This window comes from Falco naumanni, chromosome 3 (genome assembly GCF_017639655.2).
Source record: "Falco naumanni isolate bFalNau1 chromosome 3, bFalNau1.pat, whole genome shotgun sequence".
In the NCBI taxonomy this organism is placed as follows: Eukaryota; Metazoa; Chordata; class Aves; order Falconiformes; family Falconidae; genus Falco; species Falco naumanni.
This window is the reverse complement of record NC_054056.1, coordinates 96,410,015-96,433,727: the sequence shown is the minus strand read 5'-3', so window position 1 is coordinate 96,433,727 and position 23,713 is coordinate 96,410,015. Positions and strand designations below refer to the sequence as shown.

Genomic DNA, 23,713 nt, shown 5'->3' with positions numbered 1-23,713 from the left:
GTCATATTCTGTCATGATGTGTCTTCAGCACAGATCCCTTCTACGTAAACCAAGTATTTGCTGAACGTTTTAGAAACAGCTCTGGCTATTTTATACAAATTCAATTTTCAAAATATTTTCAAAAAAGTATTTTTACCAGGAAGATTGGCCAACAGCATGCATACTATGAACTTCTATATGACTCCAGTATAGCACCAGCATTTGCTCTAACCACCTAGTTTTCTAGTCCTGGAGGAAAAAAATAATTTAAAAAAAAGTCTACAAGCAACTAGATTGATCATGGAAAACAGTTTTTTCAGACATACTCCACCAAATAAGTTGTTACTTATTTCTCTTGGACCATGCTTCTAATTCATTGCTGAGGCAGGGGAGAAAATATCAAAAAGTCTGTCAATGAAACTGAATTAAAAATGAAGACTCTGCATATAGCTACTGAGTAGTTCAACATGATACTGTTACAGGAAGTTCTCGTTTGTGAACAAAACTCCCAGAAATACCACTTGTAGAAGTCAAGTTTCCTGCATGTGAGACATTCTAAAGACAGAAAGTGAATTTCTATTCAAGTTCAGATTTTACAGCCTCAAGAACAAATGCTGAGCCACTTTATTACTGAAAAACATGCAGACAACACACTAGGCTATTAAAAAACAGATCTCTTCTGTCTTAAAGCTAGTCCAGAAAATTATTAATCTAGATAACCAAGAGCATGCATATTTAATTAGATTAAACTGCACCTGCATGCAGACACTCAGTTCTACATCAGTTTCAACTTCTCTCCATTAAAGTTCCTTAAACCTCATGAAGAAGGGAGCTTTAAATTCTACACAATACCAGAGACAGAAGTTTGAACAATCATTATAAAGGGAGGATTAGAGCCAAACTTTATGACATAGGTAAGCCCAAACATTAAGATTAGGCAGTTCAGTAAAACACACTGGAAGTTTGGGAGGATTTCCTGACAAGTGGTTTTCAAACAGGTGTTAGCTCTAAATAATTCCATTGCATTCTTGAACACACAATGTAGAAGAAAAACTGTAACTCACAATTTATGAAACTTTTATCATAAAGGTAACAATATAGTTTTATTCTTTATTTCTTGCAGAAGTTTTGAACCTCAGTGTCCACTTTTTCACTTTATGAATGATATATTTGTGGGGTTTGTGCCTGTATTTCCAGGTGGGTGGTTTTATTTGTTTTGGGGTTTTTTTTGGTGGTTTTTTTTTAAGCCTTAATGTTAGTAGTTTACCTACTACTTTTCAAAACAAGGCAAGTAAACTAGCAAACATAAGAAACAAAAAAGAATTTCAAAGCTCCTCTATTAGTTTTAGTTTCAATCAAGTAGACTGTTTAGGATACCTTTTCCTGCCTCCAACAAATAGCGCAAAGAATGAAAAACCAGAGCAGCACACTTCTACAAAAGAACCAGACTGTGGCTGCAAGAAAGGGCATGCCTACATACACAATAAACAGTGAGTTAAGATGCAACTCTGCAGCACACCCGTTACACTGATGTATTCTCTGACCAGGATGTGGCATAATCATAGCACCCCATTTCTAACTATGCCCAACACCCTGCCTCTAACACAAGCCACAGCCAGGTGACAGAGAGCAAACAGTAACACAGCAGATGTTTCCAGGTTCCAGTCACTCCATCTCAGATAATTTATGTGTGCTTGCGTAGGATGTCACAGGTGTGATTAAAACCAACACGAAGTATAAGCAGTCCTGAAAAGCAAGACCTGAGGCTGTCTTACTTTAATGCAAGCCCTTTTGTGTATGTGAAATGAAACATAATGAAAAATAGGTTTTCACTAGATTTTAGTTTATGAGCATCAGTCACAGTGATGACAAACTTCACATCTGAAGCCCTATATAACAGTTAATTATGAGCTTAAAAATCACTTTCAGTGTGGGAAGGAGAAGATCAATCTTTTAAGCTTTCTCCAGAAAACCTTTGAAGATTTATCATCCTGCATCATCAGGAAAGGAGAGGGTAAGACAACATGCCAGAAGACATTCCTACCACATATGACACAAAGGCTAAATTACATGCTAAACTTAAGAAATCTGGCACTCAAATCTGAGCAAGTTAATAATTATTTCCCTCCCCACCCACCTCCCCAGGTTCAGACTGATGCTGCAGTAGATACACAACTATTTAGAAACCGAATTCCCCTTGAAGCTCTTAGAAAATAGGCTGTAGAGATACAAGCCAAAACCAGATGCTGGGAACACTCCCCATAATATTCTGATGAGGAATTACAGAACATGAATAATATAATCTAGTGTTAAAATTTAGAGCATGTTTTTCCAGTATAGCCAGTTTCTAACAGAGGCTCACAGTTCTCAACTCCTCTGCATCACAGCACTTACCAGTGTTACAGTTACCGGTAAGTAAGAGCTTGTCTAGGATCAGCCTAAGAAGTCACCCAGGGACAGAATGCAAGGAGTGAAGTAAATTAACCGCAAAAGTACACCAAAGTAACAAACAAAGCTTTTACCAGTACTTTCGCTCCAACTTCTAACATACAGCTCTTCCCAATATACCTGCACTGTCAAAAGGCTTCAAGTCTAGAAATATATCGATCTGCAATCCTTTCCCTTGGCAAAGACAAAAAAAACAATACGCAGTTTTAGGTGATTCTTGTTAATCTGTTTATCATTAGTGTAACTTATCTGCAAGCCTACTGCTGAGCAACACAGTCAGAAGTATTTGTATATACATACTCAAGACTCCTGGTGAAGGAGGAAATACTATGATTGTTTTGAATTTCTTTGCATTCATTCCACTTGAGTGAAGACATGCTTTTTGATGATTGAAGTGTCTAATAGCAATTTTTTGGTGGGGTGGGAGAGCAATAGATTTTGTTCTTTCCTAAAGTGTTCTGAGGTAAAGCCTTTTGAGTTATCTCAGTCTCTAAAAATCTGCAGAAGACTTGTGCACCAATGAGCCGAATGGAAATTAATTAAGTGCACTAACTTGGAGGCATTTGTGTAAGGACACTGCTGAGAGAACTGTAACTACTGCTGCAAAAAAGAAAAATAAGTAAAAGACCCCAGTATTTCTACCATACTATACCCAATGCAGAAGTGTTTGTTTACAGAATCAAAGGTTAATCCTGCTCATACTGTTCTGCTTTAGGAAAACAGAAGTGAAGGTAGCCAACTACATATTTTGTCATAGTTTAAGGCATGCACCTCTTCACTGTAAGTAAAGAGAATTATTATGAGAGATATTAACATAACAAACAGCCCTCATGCCCTCAACACTAGAGAATCACTTAATAGGATGGCTATAGGGAAGTTTGTCACAGGTTAATCCCATATTAACTGCCCGCACCATGTCCAAGAAACAAGTGGTCTGGGAATCCAAAGGAAACAGTGAATAGAAAACCTGAATATTTTTATATAGACATATGTATGTATATAAGCTGGTCCATCTACCTATCCGTAACTAAATTTTACTGCATGTTTATGGTTTCGATGTACTCAATTTTTGCATCCCATATAGTAACAGTAAAACCTGAATGTTTAAGTACCTTGCCATTAGTGATGTACTTGCAATTAATTTTTAGAAATTTCTCTGTAAATGCTTCCTCCTCTTCGGAGGTAGATGATACCACTCTTGTAGGACGAACACATACATGTCCTGTTGAAGCAACCAACTCTTTCTGTTGGACTCCATCTGGATCCTAAAAGGGAATATTAAAGAACAAACAAACAAACAACAACTTAGCAACCTGGCTTTTTTAATATTAACTTTAAGAGATCTTCTATTGTGTATTTTTTTTTTCTTTGACACGAAAGGAAACGTAAAAATGGGGTTCCAAATCCACTGAGGTTTAAAAGGACTGCTTTGACCTGACAGTGTACATAACTAATGAAGCAAAGCTTAACCAGCCCATAATAAGAAACGCAGGTGGGCAAAGACACACAGAATCAACCTGGGAATAAACAACAAAATAATGATCAGAACTCACAGAGGGATACTATCTGATGTACTGTCACATGCAAAATTTGAGAGGAAGTTAGCAGAAAGGGTTACTTTCCAGCTTCAACAGAAGTGCTATTAAATGTCTCCCATAATAGTATACCCACTGTCGGAACGTCAGCTAGTCCAACCCTGTGCTCAGAGCAGGCCTAACCCTGCATTAGATCATGTTGCTCATGGCCTTTCCAGTTAAGTCTTCAAGGCTGGAGAATCCACAGCCTTTTCAGGAAACCTGTGTTTAACCACCCTCACAGTGAAAAATATTTTCCTGTTATTTGACCAGGACCTCTCACGCAGCAACTGGCAGCTGTTGCTGCTCATTGTTTTACAATGGGCCTCTGAAGACCCCAACTCTCCTTTCGCTCCCTCTGACCTGTCTACTAGGTAGTACAACACAGAAGTCATGCTGTCCATTAGTATTTTCTTCTCCAGACTGAAAAAAAACAGTTCTTGGCCAATCCTTGTGCCTCATATGTTTCCATTCCCTGAACATCTTAATAGCGTGTCAATCTTTGCCTTATACTGGAGGTGCCAGAAGTGGACGTAACACTGCAAATGCAGCGTCACAAGCCCTCCCAGGCAGTGGAATAACTATTTCCCTTAACCTGTTGGTATTCCTCTTTCATCTGCCACCTGGCATGCGATTAGCCTTCACCATCACAAGTAGACATTGTTCAGCATCTCCACCAAGACGCTAGCCTGTATCTCTCCTTGGCCCTTAGCCTTTTTCTGTAAAGCTGCTACACAGCTACCAATCCTCACCTTGTACTGCCAAGTGAGGCTCTTTCTCTCCCAGACAGGTCTTTGCTGTCGTTGAACTTCATAAGGTTTCTGCTACTTCATCTCTCCAGTGTCTCTCTGATGAGCAGCCCTTGCCCTTCCCTTCAGTGTATTGATCACTTTCCCCAGTTTTTGCTGTCCTCCTGGCCCAAGCTTGCTGACAGTGCATTCTGTCTTCTGTCCCACCAGTCAAGTCACTGATGGGCAGATTATAAACAGTATTAGCCCCAACAGGAATACTCAAGGATTTGTAACTATTGCCACAGAAAAACAAAAAATTACCAACCACACAGACAAACGCTAAACCTCTTTGAGCCCAAAGATCCTGTCAATTATTCCAACCCATCTTGTAGCACACCCATTCAGTTCACATTTCCCCAGTGTTACAACACAGCTGCCTTAGGACAGTGTCAAAGGCCTAGCTCTAGTCAAGGTAAAATAACATGCACCACTCTTCCCTCCTATCTGCTGAGCCAGTCATCTCATCACAGAAAGCAATCACTTCAGTCAGGCACAATATACCCTTTGCAAATTCCCTCTGGCTATTTCCAACCATCTTAGTCTTTCACATGCCTGGACATAACTTCCAAAGGGTTTCCTTCATGACTTTCCTGGGCAGATAATAGGAAGAGTTCTGTAGCTTGCACTCTAACAGTACATCTAACAAAGCAGTGAACATGGAAACCATACCATGGGCAGGATAGACAGTGAAAAAAATATGTTTTCAAAGAAAAGCTGCATGTATAGCACGCAGGTTGCACCAAAGCCTGTTTTATAGTCACAGCAGCCCTGGTTTAGAGCTTAACCAACATTTGAAGACTGCCATTTCATAAATAATTGCTAATTTTACTTACTAATAAAAAAACACTATTTATAAAAAAAGTGCGAATGAACTATGTTGCCTCTGGTTTTCTGCTCTGCTGTTTAGTTCTATTCACTAGTACAGATTGCAGCTAAATGCCTTTAACCATATCCAGGAACACTATGCACAATTGTTTTCAGCTCACCATCTCATCTGGCACTACTTTAACCTTTGTCAGCATCTTTTAATTTTAGTTAGAAAGCAAACAAAAGAAGCCAAAGCAACTTATAGAACACTGAACTGGGTTTTGCTGAAAAAGCTAATGGGGATACAACTAAAACCCAAACTTCCTGGAGATTAATCCTTCTTCTATATATGCATTTCTTCTAAAAATTATGTGGTCACCTTTGTGACGCATGTAACTTAGCAAGCACTGCAACAGTCCTCAGCTGATATCCAAGTCCACTGTGAATAAGCCAGCTATTTCTCATTCATATTGCCACATGACACAGAAGCAAACAAACTACTAGGAGCAGACTTTGAAATTTAATAATTACACCCTTGTCACTAATTATTTTTAAGTGGATTTTAAATTTTGTAAGGTAGTAAAGCTTATTGGAACTTCTCAAATACGTGCACATCACACTGCTGAATGAAGAAACCCTTCCAAAACCCAGCAGCATAAGAAAGGTTTTAAAAAAAAAAAATAAAAAATCTGAGTTCTTATACACACACTGACACTAACAAACTTACTGAAATACACACTAAAATTCTAGCTTAAGTGTAGCAACATAAAAAAACATGACAGGGTTATGCAGGTCATATTAGCCCCATGCTGGTTTGTATTTAGTCACATGGTTGTGTTAAGTTACTCACATGTTTTATCAAACAAACAAAAGAACAGAACATATCATAGTTTATATTTTGCCTCAGATTTTGCTTAGTCATCTCACTCAATTTCTAGCAAGAACTCATTGATTTCAATGACTGTAAAAGAGAGAAAACTGCTTTGCATTATACAGGGAGAATAATGTATCCTCTTTACCCTGAAATATGCTTAAATTTAAACTGCAAATCTGGAGTCAAAATTGGAGCAGAGTCGAAAGATGACAGAAATCCATACGGAGGCATTAGAGAATATATGCTAGTATTTCTTTCGTTCATAAGCACAACAGTCAGCAAAGAGAGGAGAGAAACCTGGAAAACAGGTGCTAAAAGGAAGAACAAACCCTCCAGCTTTAATTGCCCAAATGGAAGTTAAGTGCTTTTGTGTTGCTGGATAGACTTTTTGAAGAACAAAACCAAACACACACATACACACACAGAGTCCACATTGACAAGTGGAAGTGATTTCTGTTTTCTGCTTTCTTTTGACAAACTGTATCTAGGAATCTCCCTTCCCTCCTTACATGTACTTTGAAAGACCTCAGAAACTTTTTATATTGTCACGTTGCTTGTTTGACTTTCCCTGAAGCATTTACGAACCGCTTGGAGCGATCCTTGACATGTAATGATATGCACAGAACAGCCCTGCAACAATACAATGTCAGTTACATAAATTGTTGCTAACATTGAACTGCCTACACTAAACAAAACCACCTTTTGCGTAAAAGGATTTTAACTTTAAAATATTTTAATCTTTGTTTCTTCTACATTTTCAAGCTTTTATTTCTGCTTTGCGCATACACTCAATAGAAGTTCCAAATAAACTACAGATATGATTACATGATTAAGCCTCCTTATCTACTACATAAAACAAGCTATACAAATTAATTCACAAGAGCAAAAATAAAGTATTTTTCTGATATGGGATCTAGTTTATTGTAGGAAGAGCTCTGATTTCTCATAGTAAAGCTAACTATTTTCCCTTGAGTAACTGCTCACAACATATGCTATATGGGTAGGCCTATCCTAACACTAACAGTCATTCTGAGACTGATATGGAAAAAATGTATTCTTGCAGACTAGTCTGTTTCCTCTGCTACACCACCTTCTGTTTTCCATAAAACATAAAAGAAATTACTCTGTACAAATGACAGCAGACATCTCACGGGATCAGGCGTACTAGGTCAGACTAAAGGCGTTAACAGCAAAACCAAACATTAATTTTCAGTAGAAGGGTCATCACAGCCTTTGTAATGCAGCTTGGGAACGTATTCACCAACAAAGCAATACCTTTAAATACAAACTTCTCTGGAACAAGTCATGCAAGCAAATAAATAAATGCTTTAAATCTCAAAACATCCTAAACTTTGAGCACACAGAACCCTGGAGTATACATTTGACAGCTTGACTGAGTACTATCAGGTAGTGTTATCAAAAAAGCTTGTTATCCAAGACAAAAGATAATAACTGGTAGAAGAATCACAGTGACATATTAAGAAACATCTGAATAAGGTCATAATTGCATGAACTGCAGAGAAGCTCAGGCTCTGATATTGCATCTTTCTGGTTGGAGTTCTTGTCTTGGAATTCTGTTAACAGTAAAGAGCGTTCCTAGAAAGACATGCTTTCACAAAGCTAGCTCCTAGCCAAAACTCTGCATTTGAGCTTAATTACACCACAGCTTTGATGCCTAAACAATTTTAGTATTTGAAAGTCTACAAAGGTAGAACTATTGAATAGAAACCAGCTATAATAAATTCTGATTTAGTCCTTCGCTGAGACAGACTCTTTTCTTTACCTCATTTTGCTAAATCAAACTAGAGAACCACCACACTCCCCTACAGGAAGCAGAGAGAGCCCTTTACCTTTTAGCTACTTGAGTATTCTTGCCAATGCATCCTTGCTACAAAAACTATCAATAAGACTAATATGTTTTAACTAGTTCCGAAAAATAATAAATACAGAAAAACAACAGGAACTAGTATTTAAGACTTCAGCATGTAAGGATAGTATTTTGCTACAAATAAATTGCCTTCAAATCAGTTTTCACACAGAAAACTGTCACTTACAAAGATTAAAAGCTTTTTAAAAGGTACTATTTTATTTTTCAACTCCAAGTGTTGTTAAGTACTTTCTTTCGAAAACAAAAGGACAGTTTAAGAAGAAAGCATAGCATCTGTAACATTTATCTTGTAAGGGAAAATTAATTTCAAGGACAACAGGTATACCTACATTTACTGTAGCCTTGTCAAGCTCTGCTTCAGAAGATGTAGGCGATAGGGGACTTATAGGACTTAGAGAGGGGGAGCTGTCCACACTAGAAATGTAGTCTGGATCAGGAACATACAAAATCTATAAAGAAGATATAATGTAGTTAGAAGTTATGCTTTCAGGTTTACTTTACGTTTCCTACCAGTTCAGGTATATTTGCTATGCTTTCTCAAAATAAGCTATAAAAAAAACATTCCTACTCCCGTTAATTTTAACAAAAATTATGAGTTGAGAGAAAAACCAACATCACACAAAGTGCTTCTTAGTTTTAGCTTTTCAAGTTTTAAAATGTTATCTTGATATAAGATTGATTTCTAGTCATAATAATAGAGGGAAAAGCTCAGACAGAAAGCATTAGAAGTATACAGCATACCAGAGACACCCAATACAGTGTCCAAGGAAGACCTGCCCAATTATTTCTCTTGCTTTTTTCATTTTCCTTATTTAAGGAACCAAGAAAAAGGTTGGGAAAAAATTCATAGATACAGCTCTTAACACTGAATGTAAGGGGGGGGGGGGGGGGGGGGGGAAATAATCAGCTTAAGCTATTCACCTCTTAAATACATTACTCTGGACATAGGTGGCATTCAAGCTACCTAGACAAAGTTTTGCAACAAACTGAAATAAAAACAGGATTTTTTCAAACAGAGAGCTAATATTGAATGGCAAATTGTTAACACTGTAGCTGGCCTATCACTTGTTCTCAGACGCGGCTTTCAAAGAGAAGTGAGAAGTGAAGGCAAAAGAGGGAAAGAAAAACATGGAAGCAATAATGACCTATAAAAAGTGAATGATAGTTCACATACTGCTGCTAGACACAGCAAGTTGTCAGACTGGAATAGAAACATTGTTCAATTTATTACAATAGAATTGCAGGCAGTAGCATGGAGTCAGGAATGTTGTTTGTAAGCTGTACTGTGAATTTGTCTTCTGAGCTAGAGCTGGTAAACAGCCTGCTGTATTTGCAAAGTAACAACTCAGCTTGTACGCAATTGTTATTATACCATTAAGTAAATTTAGCTTTACAAGTCCTCTGATCTTATGTAAGAGAGACAAGATAGCTTCATTACATGTTCCCTTGTTAGACAGTTATTAAATTGGCACAAGGAATTCACCAACAAGAGAAAAAGTGAAAATCTTTTACAAAGCCAATAGGAAAACCAAAACCAGTAAGAGTACTTTAACACTTTCTCTGGTAGAGATGAGAAACAGAAAAATGTCTTTGTTGGGTAAGTAACATATATAGTGTAATAGTACCTGTCCAGGAACGACTGCTCTGGAGAAAAGCTTATTTAATTGAACCAGTTCATTGGGTGTTGTATCAAATTTCAAGGCAATACTGTTTAAAGTATCTCTTGATTCCACCTGTATCAATTGGGGAGAAAAAGAAAAACAAACCTGTAAGCAGTTAGTTCAAATAGCAGCTTACACATTTTATCATGTGTAGTTTTATCAAGATGTTGATGAACTTTTAAGTCTTTGTATGTTATGATTGCTCAAAAAACCCTAAAGCCCAACTCCCAAAAAAGCATACCTACCCTTAAATACTCATCTATTGCAACCCCATGTAAGGGCAACTGCCTGCCCACTATGTTGCCAGGGGGACGAAGTCTCAGTCACACACTCTGAGCTGAAATTCTGGTCTACAAATTCACTGCTGGGTACCACGAGTCCAATACATGACTGACTAGTTTCACAGAACCCTTCATTCTCCCTCTTCAACCATTCTTCACTTACAGAAAAGCTAAAGCAATGTCTATATGGTAACACGCTCTCTTCCCATTGAAATAAGCTTCTGTTAACTCAACTTTCAAGTAAAATCCATCACTAAGATAAAAAGCAAAAATACTGAAGCAAAACAGGTCAATGAGTACAACAGCAGATGGAGCATAAGCATTTTGAGTGAGTGATTTCTGAGCAAAGAATTTTCCAAGCCCATTTTCACCACCATCTCCCAAAATTTATTCAATATGAACAAACAGAAGGTGGCAAAGAAAAAAAAGTTTTATTCACAGAGAGTATTTCAAAATAAAGAATTCATATCAACCACTTAATGGTGAAGATACAAGAAGGGTGTATACAACAAAAGAATTTTATTGTGTAATGGCACAGAGCTTCATAAACACTGCATCAGGAAAAAATCAATCAGCTAAAAGAAGATGAAGCAATATAAGCAAAGCTACATTTGTGTTACTAAACAGGGAGCACAGCTAGAAAAAAAAGAATATCCACTGACTCCTGTCTTAAATGTCTTCTCATTTGTCCCTCTTTCTATATCTGCAGAAGTTATACACCTTCCACTCTATATAAATAGCAAGTATCAAACTAATTATTCACAGGTTTAATTTTCCTTCTATTTTCAGCCTGTTCACTTTAACTTTTCTAGACAATTACAGGAAATAATGCTTTCTCTTCTAAATTCCCTTTTCTTTACTTAATTTTCAAGGGAAAAGTGAGGAAGGGGTTAAAAAGTAAAAGACAAAACCATGTTTTTCTTCATAATGTATGCTCGACACACAACTGTTTTGAGAACGCCAGTGGCTACTATCTCTGCATAACCACTGGGTATCCTCTGCTCCTTCCCTCACTTCCTGAAAAGTATGCAGGAGCACCATGTCATGTATGCCTTGTCAGCTGTTGCTAGACTTAAACGTAGGTATCCTTTACTTCTGCTTGAATGGTTGAACTGGGGCAGAAAAAAAAAATGAGAGGAGAGAAAAAAAAGAGTCTCTGAGCATCCAAGTTTTAACAGTTTTTGGTACTGGCTGGCTCTGACAGTAGACCTTGACCTTACGTAGTCACACAGAAAAAAGGCAGCATTTGGAACCAAGACTGAAATACTGTTTCCATAACCACACTGCAATAGAGGTAAGTGATAAAACATACATTGGACTAGCCTACTTCCAGTCATACTCTATTGTGGACTGTTCCAGTTGAATTGGTATATGCCATATAACTAATAAACATATGTTTTGCTGTCAGTACAATGTAACAAGGCACATTCATTCTTCATAGGAGTAGCAAATGTTCTGCCAGAGTGGAAGAATATGTACCAACAGGTCATAGCGTTAGTTAGTATTGGGTAATTAAATATTTAGTATTTTAACACATTTTATTTGCATTGCAAGAATAGCTGGCAAATGGCATTCTTATTGGCTGCAAAATAAAAACAGCATACAAAAAGTTAAGTAACTGCTCTACAAAAATGCATTCCTGCTTAAACATTCCTAAACTTAACACTGAACAGAACATTCACCCGAAAAGCATTTAAGAAAAGAAATGCTTTCTCTTTATTAACGTTTTTCAAAGTTATGTCATGTTAGGGAACACATGTTGACAGTACAGGAATAACAAAAGTATAACTGACAGATACAAAGAAGAAAACTATATTCTTCAAACAGAGAAGAAGGTTGTCCTGCAGGAAAAAGTGCTACAAGTCTAACGTACTTTGAAGGCAGTTACAGTTCAACAGATAAAAGCAGAGCCATAACTGGAATACTAACGTAATTAAGAGTCACAATTAAGAGTTTAAGAATTCCTTTCCATACAGAATTCATTATAATTTTATAAAGGTGCATTTGTCAGCCTAGATTCACTGAAGAAAAAAAACCAAACAAAACAAAAAAACAGATAAGTATTGCTAAACAAATGGCAATTAATGATTTTTACCAAGTTTCCAATTTGTTATGACAACTCTTTCTATAGCATGCCATTAAGTTAACAAAATGGCAAACACCTCTATAATACAACTCCATAATATAATAAAAACAATACTCTCTACTAGTATTCCAGGTATGAAAGACTGTATTGTAATACATCTTAGTAATTCAGTACTGTACTATCACACAGATATGCAAAAAATAACAATGTTCTCATATACCGCTTCTAATTGATACTAAAGCAGAAATTGGAATAGGACCCTAACCTGACTAGACACGTACTACTTGTTGAACAGATAACAAACTGACAACCAAATCAAGGAACAGTAGCGTTCCCATCAGAAGCTCTACATAATACAGAAAGATTGCTAAAACAAACCGTAAAGTGAGAATCAAAAGCTTTCACTAATTCAAAAGTCCTCCCAACATTTATGTGAGAGAAAATAACTGCTGCTAGGTAGATATTCCTTAGGTAACACTTAAGGATTGAAACATTTGAGATTTTAAACTTATAATATGAAATTAATTAAAAGCATCCAATTAAAAAACCCCACAAAACTTAAGCCTCTTAAGAGTGCATTCACTCTTTTCATCCTGCAGATAAAACCACCTGGTGAGATCCCTTGGCAACTAAAAGGTTTATCTCACAAATCGTGAACACAAGAATAGCAAATATAAGCTTCCTTTTCTTATTTGGCTGTAAAGTTTACACAGGCGAATCTCCACACTACACAGGATTTCAGAGACCAACACTGATACCTTCTTAAAACAAAGAAGGTGTTAACAAAATAAAGACTTCCTGAAGTAGCTCCCTATATTCAAAGGCTTATTTTCCAATTCTCAGGCTTTCTACTATTTCAAACAATAGAATCTGAACAGCCAAAAGCTGCAAGAATAACTTTGTGGAAAGCGTAGTTTAAGAACTAACACATCAAAAACGCACTACCACATACCACAGCCACGCTCCAGGTTTTCCAATCATTTTCCCTCCCCATCAATTCAATGCTAGAGGGGAGGGCAAAAAGTCATTCCATGTCTCCCAGAAAGCAAACTTTCTATACATTTATGCATGTAGCTATTTAAGTGTTATTCTGAATATTAAGAATTTTATATAAACATTTGGATATTAAGACACTATGCTGAATCTTCACAGGAAAATGTGCCCTTTTGAGGAGAAAGGGAGATGATTAACAAGTGATTGCCTTGTTTCATTATTTTAACATAACAGCAAGTTTTGTTCCAATACAAGTAAACTTCAAAAACAACCACTAGACACGTGAAAATACTATTTTATTCCCCGAAACAATCTGAAATGGACTCGAGCATGCCAGCTGGTGCCTTGAAATAGTTCAATATATATCATGCATTGGCTTTTCTTTCTTCAGTATACTGACTGGAGTATAAAGATTGAAAGACATTGATTAATGAAAAAAGAAAACATGAATTGTATATTCAGGACTGTGTTAAACTTAACACACACAAACTCTACTTTGTACAACTTTTGTTGAAAAAGAGCTTCTTAAAATAGAAATAGCTTTCCTATATTCAGTTGCAAAAACCTCTTGTCATCAACTTTTACATAGAAATATGACACATAAGACATTATTACCTAGTTACTTCTACTTTATATACTCACATATGCATACAGATAAGTCTAAAATTGCAAGTTAGCTAAAATCAAGTTTTACAGTATGACTAGATACAGAAAGAGCCACGAGTCATACCTTCCATCTTCATCTTCCAATAAAATCCCAAATCAGAACACACTCTTCAAATCATTGTGCCCCCATTTGATCAGAGGTGCATCCCATTACCCATTTCCCATTTATGGAGCACTACTTGTATACCCATGCTTGCCAGGTGTGCTTGTGTGCACCTGTAGACAAATAGCTTCTGAGTCACCACCAACTAAGGTTCAAACTGCCTTCATTTCTGTCAGATTAGCAGCTAGCAAAGTTTTTTAAAAATTTTATTTAACACTGTTGTGGTAGCTGCTCACTCACTCCCCCCTACCTGAGTGGGATGGGGGAGAGAATTGATTGGGGGGGGGGGGGGGGGGGGAACAACCTAAAAATTTGTGAGTCGAGATAAAGACAGTTTAATAGAGCAGAAAAGGAAGTGGAAATACTATTATTAATAATAAGGAATTAGAATATACAAGCAATATACAATGCAATTGCTCACCACACACCAATCAATGCCTCATCAGTTCCTGCGCAGAACTCCCTTTCCCCCTGGTTTATATACTGAGCATGACATCATACGGTATGGAATATCCCTTTGGTTAGCTGGGGTCAGCTGTCCCAGCTGTGTCTCTGCCCAGCTTCTCATCTAGCCTCAGCCTACTTACTGGTGGGGTGGTGTGTGAAGCTGAAAAGTCCTTGACTTAGTATAAACACTGCTTAGCAACAACTAAAAAACATCAGTATGTTCTCAACGTTATTCTCATGTTAAATCCAGAGCACAGCACTCTACCCGGGACTAGGAAGAAAAATTAACTCTACCTCAGCTGAAACCAGGACAAAACCCAAATTCTCTATTGATATTTTAACGAACTTCACTGTCACTGCATCTCAACAACTGGAGTTCACTCATTCTTCCACTAAAAATTATACTTTGAATACATATGAATCAGAGTGTACAAAGGGTTGTTTGTTGTTTTTTTGTTGTTGTTATTGTTTTGGTGGTTTGGTTTTTTTTTTTTTTTTAAAGTATTTCAGGACTAGTTGTCCAAGAACCAGAACACAATAAAGCAATAGTTAAAAGGACTGAAAGCAACTAACAAAATTAAAGAGATGAGAAGACTAGGAGGAGAGGTGAAAATAAAGGGGAGAAGACAACACAACAATTTTGGTGTTGTACCCAACCCTTTAGAATTATCAGATTATGACTACATCACCTAATTGTTAATAGATCTGATTTCTACAATATGCAACGCCAGGAAAACAGAACTTGTAAATAACATAAAAGCAACTTAAAAAATAATTTTAAAATTAGGTAAAAGATACAACAGCAATCTGTTGTCATCTTTATTTATATGTCATAATGATGATAAGCAATGTCATCATTATGATTCACATTTTCTAAATTCCTCAAAATTGGGAAAGAGACCATGACACTGGCCTGCTCAAAGAAAAACGTGTCAGACAAGAACACAAATCCTGGTTTTGAAATAGAAGCACCAAGGAAAAAGTGAAAACTCTTCAGTGTTCAGTCATCTATAAACAGCACATAAAGGCCTACAATGGCAATAAAACTAGCTGCACCAGAAAAGAGAAAAACCTTTACCGCTCTCTATCCAAGCTACCCCACGTCTGAAAGTGAAATCCACAGTAATTCTAGAAAAGTATTAGTAGCTACTCACCATTTGTCTACTCTCAAAACACGTATGTTCAGCAAGTCCTTTAAACAAGAAATTCTAAGTATTTATGGGGGTTCAAAGTCTAACAAAAGATGTCATCTGTTTGATGGTCACCACAAAAACATTTGGCACCCATACCCCTTGAGCTAAGAAAGGATCAAAACCTCCTCCTTGTTTTACCTTAGAAACCTGACTTCAAGAAGCCTCTGTAGTTTTGTTCTCAGTATATCTAACTGGTTTCTAACTAAAATAACAACAAAAAGAAGTCTAGACCCAGTTTCTAGATGCTGGACTTGCCACTAAATAACCAGGAAAAGATCACATGCAGGAAGACTTGAGGACTGGCTTAGAACTCTGCCTTAAGACTCTGGTCTCCTATAGGCTTCTGTGACCTTCATTAATTATCAGGCTTTTCTCATGATCTGGACAACGTACTCAGTGTATTAGGTGCTTATCTGCTATTTCAGACTGTGTTCTTCTCCTTCAGTCCCCAGAGAGTTAAAGGGGAGCAAGTAGGAAAGGGAAGTCTTACAGTGGAGTCTCCAGCACTGATAAAGCAGATCATCTGCCTCCACTGTTCGACTTGTAATAGATTTATTTTTTTAGTGCTTTTCCTGTGTAATCCATTGCACTTGAGAAAAAAACCTCTGTAAATAGCCAGAATTATTTCCTTCTCCTCCTCAAAAGAAAGAGGGTTTAGAAGGCTTTTGTTGAAGTCACAGAACTGCTAGCATACTATTATCATTGGTGATTAGTAGCCAGCACTGGTTATGCTCCTTTATTTATCTGTAGTTGGCTACTCTAACACCTGTAGGCAGACAGTGGTTGTGTTTGTACAACATGTTAACACAAAATACTTCTAATGTAGTGTTAATATAATAAAGTTATGAGAAATAAGCAACATAAAAACGCTATTTTCACAACACAAAAAGGATTAGAGAAAGTTCTAACTACTGAAAATAATTCACTTCATCTGTTTTGCTCTACTGGTCCTTAGCGCCTGTTCACATGCATCAGCTTTGCATAGTAGGGGAAAACAATTGGCTTAAAGCACCAGCTGAATTCTGAAGTTACAGATATCAATTTGGATCTAATCTGTTGATTGACATTCAGAAAAGTAGAAACTATATTAACTTAAAAAAAATAATCTATTTACTAACTAACCAGTAACAGGGAAAATAAACCAAACTTTTCTGTAACATTTAGGGGCAGCTGAGGACTTGCTTCTTTCAGCTAGTACCACATCTGTAGACATCTCACTGGTGTTACATACAGAACAGCAGTTCCAAGATTTTATGCACTGGGAATGTTAGATTAAAATCTTTAACGGCTTTTTGGCTTTAGCTTTGAAGAAAAATTGTGTTTTATTGTTTATTTTTCCCCAGAATATTTTTATATATTTTAAAAGAAAATCTGGTGGGGAAGTCTGTTTCAAATTAAAAATCCCTAGCCTGTATCAGTGTGACTACATCTTACAACAAACTTCAAGAATACAAATAAGCCCTTCCCTCCTAAAACCACATAGCCACTGGAAAAACAAACACATTACATTAGTATTAAGAAAAGGCAAAAAAACCCACTAACTTTTCAACAATATTGGGTGGGGGAAGGTCCTGTTTCTGCCTTTGCCCTTCTACTACTTCTCAAAGCAGCAACACACATGTATGTATTTATATGTCTGCATGTGTTGCTGCTTTGAGAAGTAGTAAGATGAAGGTAGAAACCAACATAAATAAGTTCATCTTTCCACAAGGAATGAAGTTTAAATAATAACGGTAGCAAATTATCACAATAGTTGCCAGACCTCTCTTATACATATAGCAAACATAACTTCAGTTCCTAAGGGTTGCATCTGTGTATTTTATCAAAACATATGTGTACAACACAACCAAAAGTAACACCAAGTTTTCAGAGCTTCAGTGCTTCATGAGTTAATTGTACAGCAAGACCAGACAGAATACAGCATTTGTGAAGCTGAAATACACCATGTTCCATACGTGCAACAGGCTCCTTTATAAGTTGGACTAAGTTTAATGACAAAAAGTCTTTGATTCTTGTGAATCGTTTTTCTGACTCACAAGGAAGTGATGCATATTTCAGTATGTATTAAGAAAGTTATTTTTGCAACTAAACCCCCACCTACTGGAGCACAAAAACCTGCAAAAGTACATGACAACTTGGCACAAACATACTGATTTAATAAAGGAAAGCTTGATGCTTTAGCTCTGCCTGCAATCTTACATAAAAAGGTACATGCATGCACATGGTGGCAAGAGACAAGTGAAAGGATTTACTGACTGAAGGGGAACCCCAGATTTACAGTCCCATTGAGCATTTTTTCTTATTATTTCAGGCAAAATGGGGTTAATGTAATAGAACCAGTCACATTTACTTTACCACTCTTCAGCTGCTGGAACCTAAGCTGCAGAAATTTATTATTATATTTAATTTCAACTTCAAGGAAGTCTTTAGTATAGGCTAGAATTATATTCAAATTCCCAATATAAGCCACACTAATGAACTCCTCATTCCAACACACACATCCTCTGCATCTCTCCAAATGACTATCAGCCTTCTCAGTAGTTAAGCTATATCACAGCTTGGCTTAATTTAACATTAAGTCTCCCCCAGATCTCTTGTTTTTGGAATAAGAAAATATCAAGAGGTCAAGTAAAGACTTCATAAAAAGAAGTTCTCATTTTTATTTTATCATGTCTGGCTTAAAGCATTCAAAGATAACTGACAGAATTTCTGTTTTAACATCAACCCTATAAGCATTATTTATAGGCTTAATTATATTTCCAGTATATAACACAAGACAGATACTTCCCACTTCAGTCTCCCTTGGTAACCACAAATGTGAAAAGCTGACTGCAGCACAGTTTGAGGGTCATTTCAAGAACAGAACAGGCAGAGAAAGGCTCCATTTTCAGACACTGCTGCAGAAACAGATCTCTACATTAAAAGGTAATAGATCTATGAAAATTAGGAGAACACCAGAAGGTCAGTATCAGGATAAAACTTCTCCCCCAGTTTCATTCTGTTTATTTCTCCTGATGTCAACAGTTCATTAATAATGCTGAAAGCAGGGAACTTGCACATGATTTTATTATAATTAACATTATTTACTGTTTCTAACTAGCTGCCCAAAAGTGAACAGGTCAGATTTGTTAGTTTGTGGGGCTTTAAGAAAAAAACCCTTAAATTTAACAAAACCAACAAAACCAAACAACCAGCATTACTGAAGTACTACTAGCTAATTCCTGATTTAATTCCTGTCAAAATAGCTGTCAGATACACAGAATTCCAAGATTAAAGGTAATGCACATTTGTGTTTTGCTTATATTTCGTAATGATACTTTAAGTCTGCACTTGCTATGTAATGACATTCTAACAATAAAGCAGTAACTTACAGAATATTCAATAGTCCCTTTAGGCTTTTGAAAAGACATTCGTCGCCCATCTTTCTTGTCTGGGGTCTTCTTCTGGCCAGTGTCTGAAAAAAATTGAGGCAACGTGCGTGTTAAATTCATTCTTCTCTCTCAGTACTGTCACAGGCTGCTGACTACTGCCCCGTGGGCAGACATTCAATTCACCAGTTACACAGCTTGCTCCTGGTGCCTCTGTCTAACAGACAACCAGCTGCTAGAATAGGGACATCATTCGTCTGCAATGCTTTACAAATTTGACCAATATGAACCACCGATAACTGGGAATCAACTAACTGCTTAAGTACCTGCCTGCTATCCAGGAAGCTATTAATGAAGGAAGACTAAATAGGAGATTGACTCCATCAGGCAAGCAATACTTTGTAACTACTGAGTTTAATTGGGTTTTGTATCATATCCAGTCTGCTTTCATCTAAAGGGCAGATGATCTAGAGTTCCTGTATGTTTGATCTAATCAGCTGGGATTTTTTGTCACTGTTTGGTAAGTACAGAGTATTTATAGCTTTATTATAAACCAAAGAGCATTAGTGTTTACCATCACAATTATCCATCTGTAGCAAACACATACAGCCTGTACATAAACAATAAAGATTCTAAATAACACAAGTTAAGAAGTGTTCTTTTTATTGGGGCACTACTTTGATGACCTCCATTTCATAGGTCAAACCAACAATTTGTGCCTAAGTATACCCTACTTTTTTTACACTAATTGACTTAACATTTATTACAAATGCAACAGTGTACTTCCTGTTGAATCATGTAAGCATTGAATTCTACATCTCTAGAAAAGTGGTTTATCAATTTATATACACACATATTTTTGAGGTTAATCTCTTAAATTAGGTCTCTGTCACAAGGTCTTCACCTTCAACAGTTAAACAACTGCTGCTAAGGTGCCCAAAATACTTATGTGGATGAGATTTTCTTGCTATAATAGTATTGGTTATATTCCCATTTTGATACATTCAAATTTCTGTTACCACAAACTGAATACATTTAGTCAAATATTTCAAACCAAACTGAATAGAAGAAACAAATCTTACAAAGTATATTTTTTTAAAAAAAAAGTATAGCTAGATTGACAATAGAAAACGTACTGTATGTCTATTTAAGCTTCACCTTAGGTATTAAGGAAGCCTGCTATAAATTGACAGCAACTTCTGTGCATTATTATTTTTAACTAGTATCCCCACTGCAACACTTGAAGAGATTAAGCAAATACTTGCATGAATTTCATGTACCCCCTCCCAAATTTCCACATGGATAGCTGAAACTATCAAGGTATGAAAGGGAAAAAAAACCCCAACACAAACTACACAGGAAGTTCTGCAGTGCCAAAAAAAAAAAAAAGAAAACAGAACACACAAAATCCACCACAAAAAAACCCAGCAAACATTTTACATTTGCTATATAGGGCAAGGTACAGAGGACAACAGCAAAAGTGATTTCTAGCTCATTCAACATAAGCAGTCTTCTGGGGTATAATCAGGAAATAAACATTGGACTAATTTTTTTATATATTGAATGAAGTCTGAGAGGGAATGTTCCCACACCTACAAGAAAAACCGATCTATAGATGACACTAATTATACCAAGTTTTTTATAGCTATAAATGACAGTCAAGACTAAGCCTAATTTAAAAATCTTTTTAGAAATTCTGAAAATCAAGACACTGTAATTCTACATCCTGCTATCTTCAGCCAATACATTAAAAGATATTTCTTCCCTTATTTACCAATAGCAGCTTTTAAAAAGTTACCTAAAGCAGCCTTTATTTCTGATTATATTAATACTTTTTAAAAGACGCTACAAATGTCTCTAGGAGAAAGTAAGCCAACTCAGTAACAAATAAAATACACTGGAAGTTTGTGTGCAGACTTAATAGTAGCCAACATTCTCCTTTTCCAGGTCAAGTATTTTGTTACAGAAGTTTCTACCTGACCTTGCAACACAACAGGTGCCTTCTCAGCAAGACACTGAAAAACTGCAACAGCTGCTTGACTGTAGCTGTTACAAACTTTTTAGCCCATATCACAAGCTTTGCCAGTAGCCTAATCACTTTCAACAGCAGTCTGGTTCAAATACTCCTAACCAGAAGTCAAAAGATGCAGCTGAAGGAAGACTGATCTCAACCAGGATCCCATAAATGTCTTAATAATCTGTAGATGGAGCACCCCACTGCAGAACAAGCATCTTCTTCTACTCCCCACTCCCCACTCCCCCCATCAGAGAGAAATAAAGCTGCCCCATACCACAAATGTATATACACACTCCATTTGTATAGCCCAATGTCATTTGCAGGTTTTTTCGTTCCTAACCCAAATTTAAGTTTCCTTTTTCTTCTTACTAGTTCATGTTTGAGTGTCTAAAGACTTTGCAGACAGGTGCTGCTCAAGAGGTCAAGATTAGCTTATCTTCTTCCTCTAAAGTAACTGAACAGTAAAATAATTCTTGCGCAAATAACTACTTCTGTTCCTTATGTCAAAAATAAAGAAAAGTTATTTGTTCTTCAGGGCAGAAGGCCCTGCTGGTTTAGACTTCAGAATACTCTGGTAACTTTATGAAAGTAATAGCAGCCAAGGGGTAGGGGCAGGAAAGGATAGTCTCTGTTGGAGGCACCCTGGAGGAAAGCAGATGCCAGGAGAACTCCTAGCACAAATTCCCCACAGACATAACATGATCTGCAATTTTCCATTTTTTTTTTTTTAAATGTCACCCCCTCCCATACCCAAGACAGTAATCCCTACTCTTCCCATCAGTGCCACTTTCATTCCTTCTCTCTGTGTCAGTGGTATTTCCCCCTCACTATATGGATACAGGGCTAAAGTGTTTCTAACCTGCTGTGACCCAAGTCCCCCAAGTCACGAAGAGATGGAGGCAGGCAGTGCTGAGCTACCCGTGCACTGACTACCCAGCTGGCCAAGCACCACTATCCAAATCCACAACTCTGCCCACAGCCTGAGTGCTTGAGCTGTCCATACAGAGCTGAAAATTTCATCTGTCTCAGAAACAAAACTAGAAGATACTTAAATTGTAAAAATAGGTCAGAGTAGCACAGACATGAATTCAACCCCCCTGACGGCATACTGCAAAGCCTCAAACTCTCTCTTGCTGAACAAGCAGGCTACTTTTGAGAGGGAAGTAAATGCATCTTTCAGCCATCCTTGTGCTTGTAGTATTCTAGGAAGCATGTGAAAGTGGAAACAACTGCCAGCATAGGATGCAGTAGTCTGAAAAGACCTCAGCATCAATGAAACTCAGGCTTATCCTTCTGTTTTACTTATTTTCCTGATACACGAGCTCATCTTGTGAGGCTGCACACAATCATCTTATCTGACAGCAGTGAGCTGGCCAGACTACCAAAGGCTGATGTTCTCAGACCATAGGTATAAGAAAAACCTGACACCACCAACCACACAGCCTCAGGAGTCAACAGTAATTTGTTTAACAAGAGGATCTGTAGTGCTGGGTTATCATGTCTCCAACCATGCTAGTTTAGACAGAAATAAGACCACACCTTTTGTAACATCAGGGTTGACGCTTTAATTCTGAACTCCCTTTTTACAGGATCAGGCCTCTGCAACAGCTTCAAACAATTAAGTGAAGTAGTACTTGACAGATCCACAAATGACAAGAAAATGTTTCAACTGTCTAGTATTTAAAAACTAGAACTATAAAGATAGAAAAGGTGGTGTTCAGACTGAGTATTGGTCTGGTGTCATTTTGAACGTGTGCATAGGAAAACTTATGTAAGAATGGTTACATATGATCATCAACATAACCAGAGGGAGGACTTGCTATGCCAACATACTTACACAAGATAGGAAAAGGGGTTTTTTTTGAGTATTATGTTTCAGGAACATAGTTTTCAATGAGGCAGCTTTGACCTTAAAACATACAATAGTCAGTGGCATTACGCCACTGAGATTTGAAGACAACTGAAGTTAAATTCTAACATTTATACAGGGAGTTCTACTAATCGCCTCTGTACAGCCCTGTGCCACTGAGTTCTGGTTGACTGAAAATATTGCTGTGGCATTGCTAGTTCAAACTGACATAACAAGAATAACATTTCTCATTTTCTAGTATGCCATCTGAGCTGAACTGTAGACTTTCAGTTTCCTGATGCTTCAAGCACATCCTTTGGACTTCGGGCAATTAAGAGCTGGTAAAGAGAACTCAAGATTTGTACTGTGAGTAACAGTGCAATGATACATGCAAAGAACTGCTTAAGAGAATCTATTTTGCTCTATGCAGAGCTTGAAGATAAAAGTTTTCCTTTACCCTGTGATTTTTCTGCCTGATAAGCTTCAATCTCAAATAACTTGCAATGTTTCTCAGCTGCTGATCTTCTAGTCATTGAAATGTTAACAGAATTACTAAGATCACTTTTGTCAGAGGAATAAATTGATAAACCAAACAAGCATCATCTGAGATAAAGCAAGCTGAACAAGTCAACAATTAATTAAAGTTGTAAACAACTATTAACTGAGCTTATTATGATCAAGAATATGA

General features: G+C 37.0%; 1 protein-coding gene across 12 annotated transcripts in view; it reads right to left on the bottom strand.

The window, feature by feature from the left end:
* Positions 1-23,713, bottom strand: part of OXR1 (oxidation resistance 1) — a 285,831-nt gene that overhangs the window by 46,128 nt on the left and 215,990 nt on the right. For 10 of the 12 annotated variants that reach the window (XM_040586186.1, XM_040586192.1, XM_040586183.1 and 7 more), the window contains 4 exons: positions 19,163-19,245; positions 9,987-10,094; positions 8,691-8,810; positions 3,540-3,692 (listed from right to left, as the gene is read on the bottom strand). In XM_040586186.1, the coding sequence (XP_040442120.1) occupies positions 3,540-3,692; positions 8,691-8,810; positions 9,987-10,094; positions 19,163-19,245 (464 nt within the window). Of the gene's footprint in view, positions 1-3,539; positions 3,693-8,690; positions 8,811-9,986; positions 10,095-19,162; positions 19,246-22,558; positions 22,565-23,713 lie in introns of all 12 variants that reach the window. The other 2 variants (XM_040586191.1, XM_040586188.1) reach the window with 2 other exon arrangements.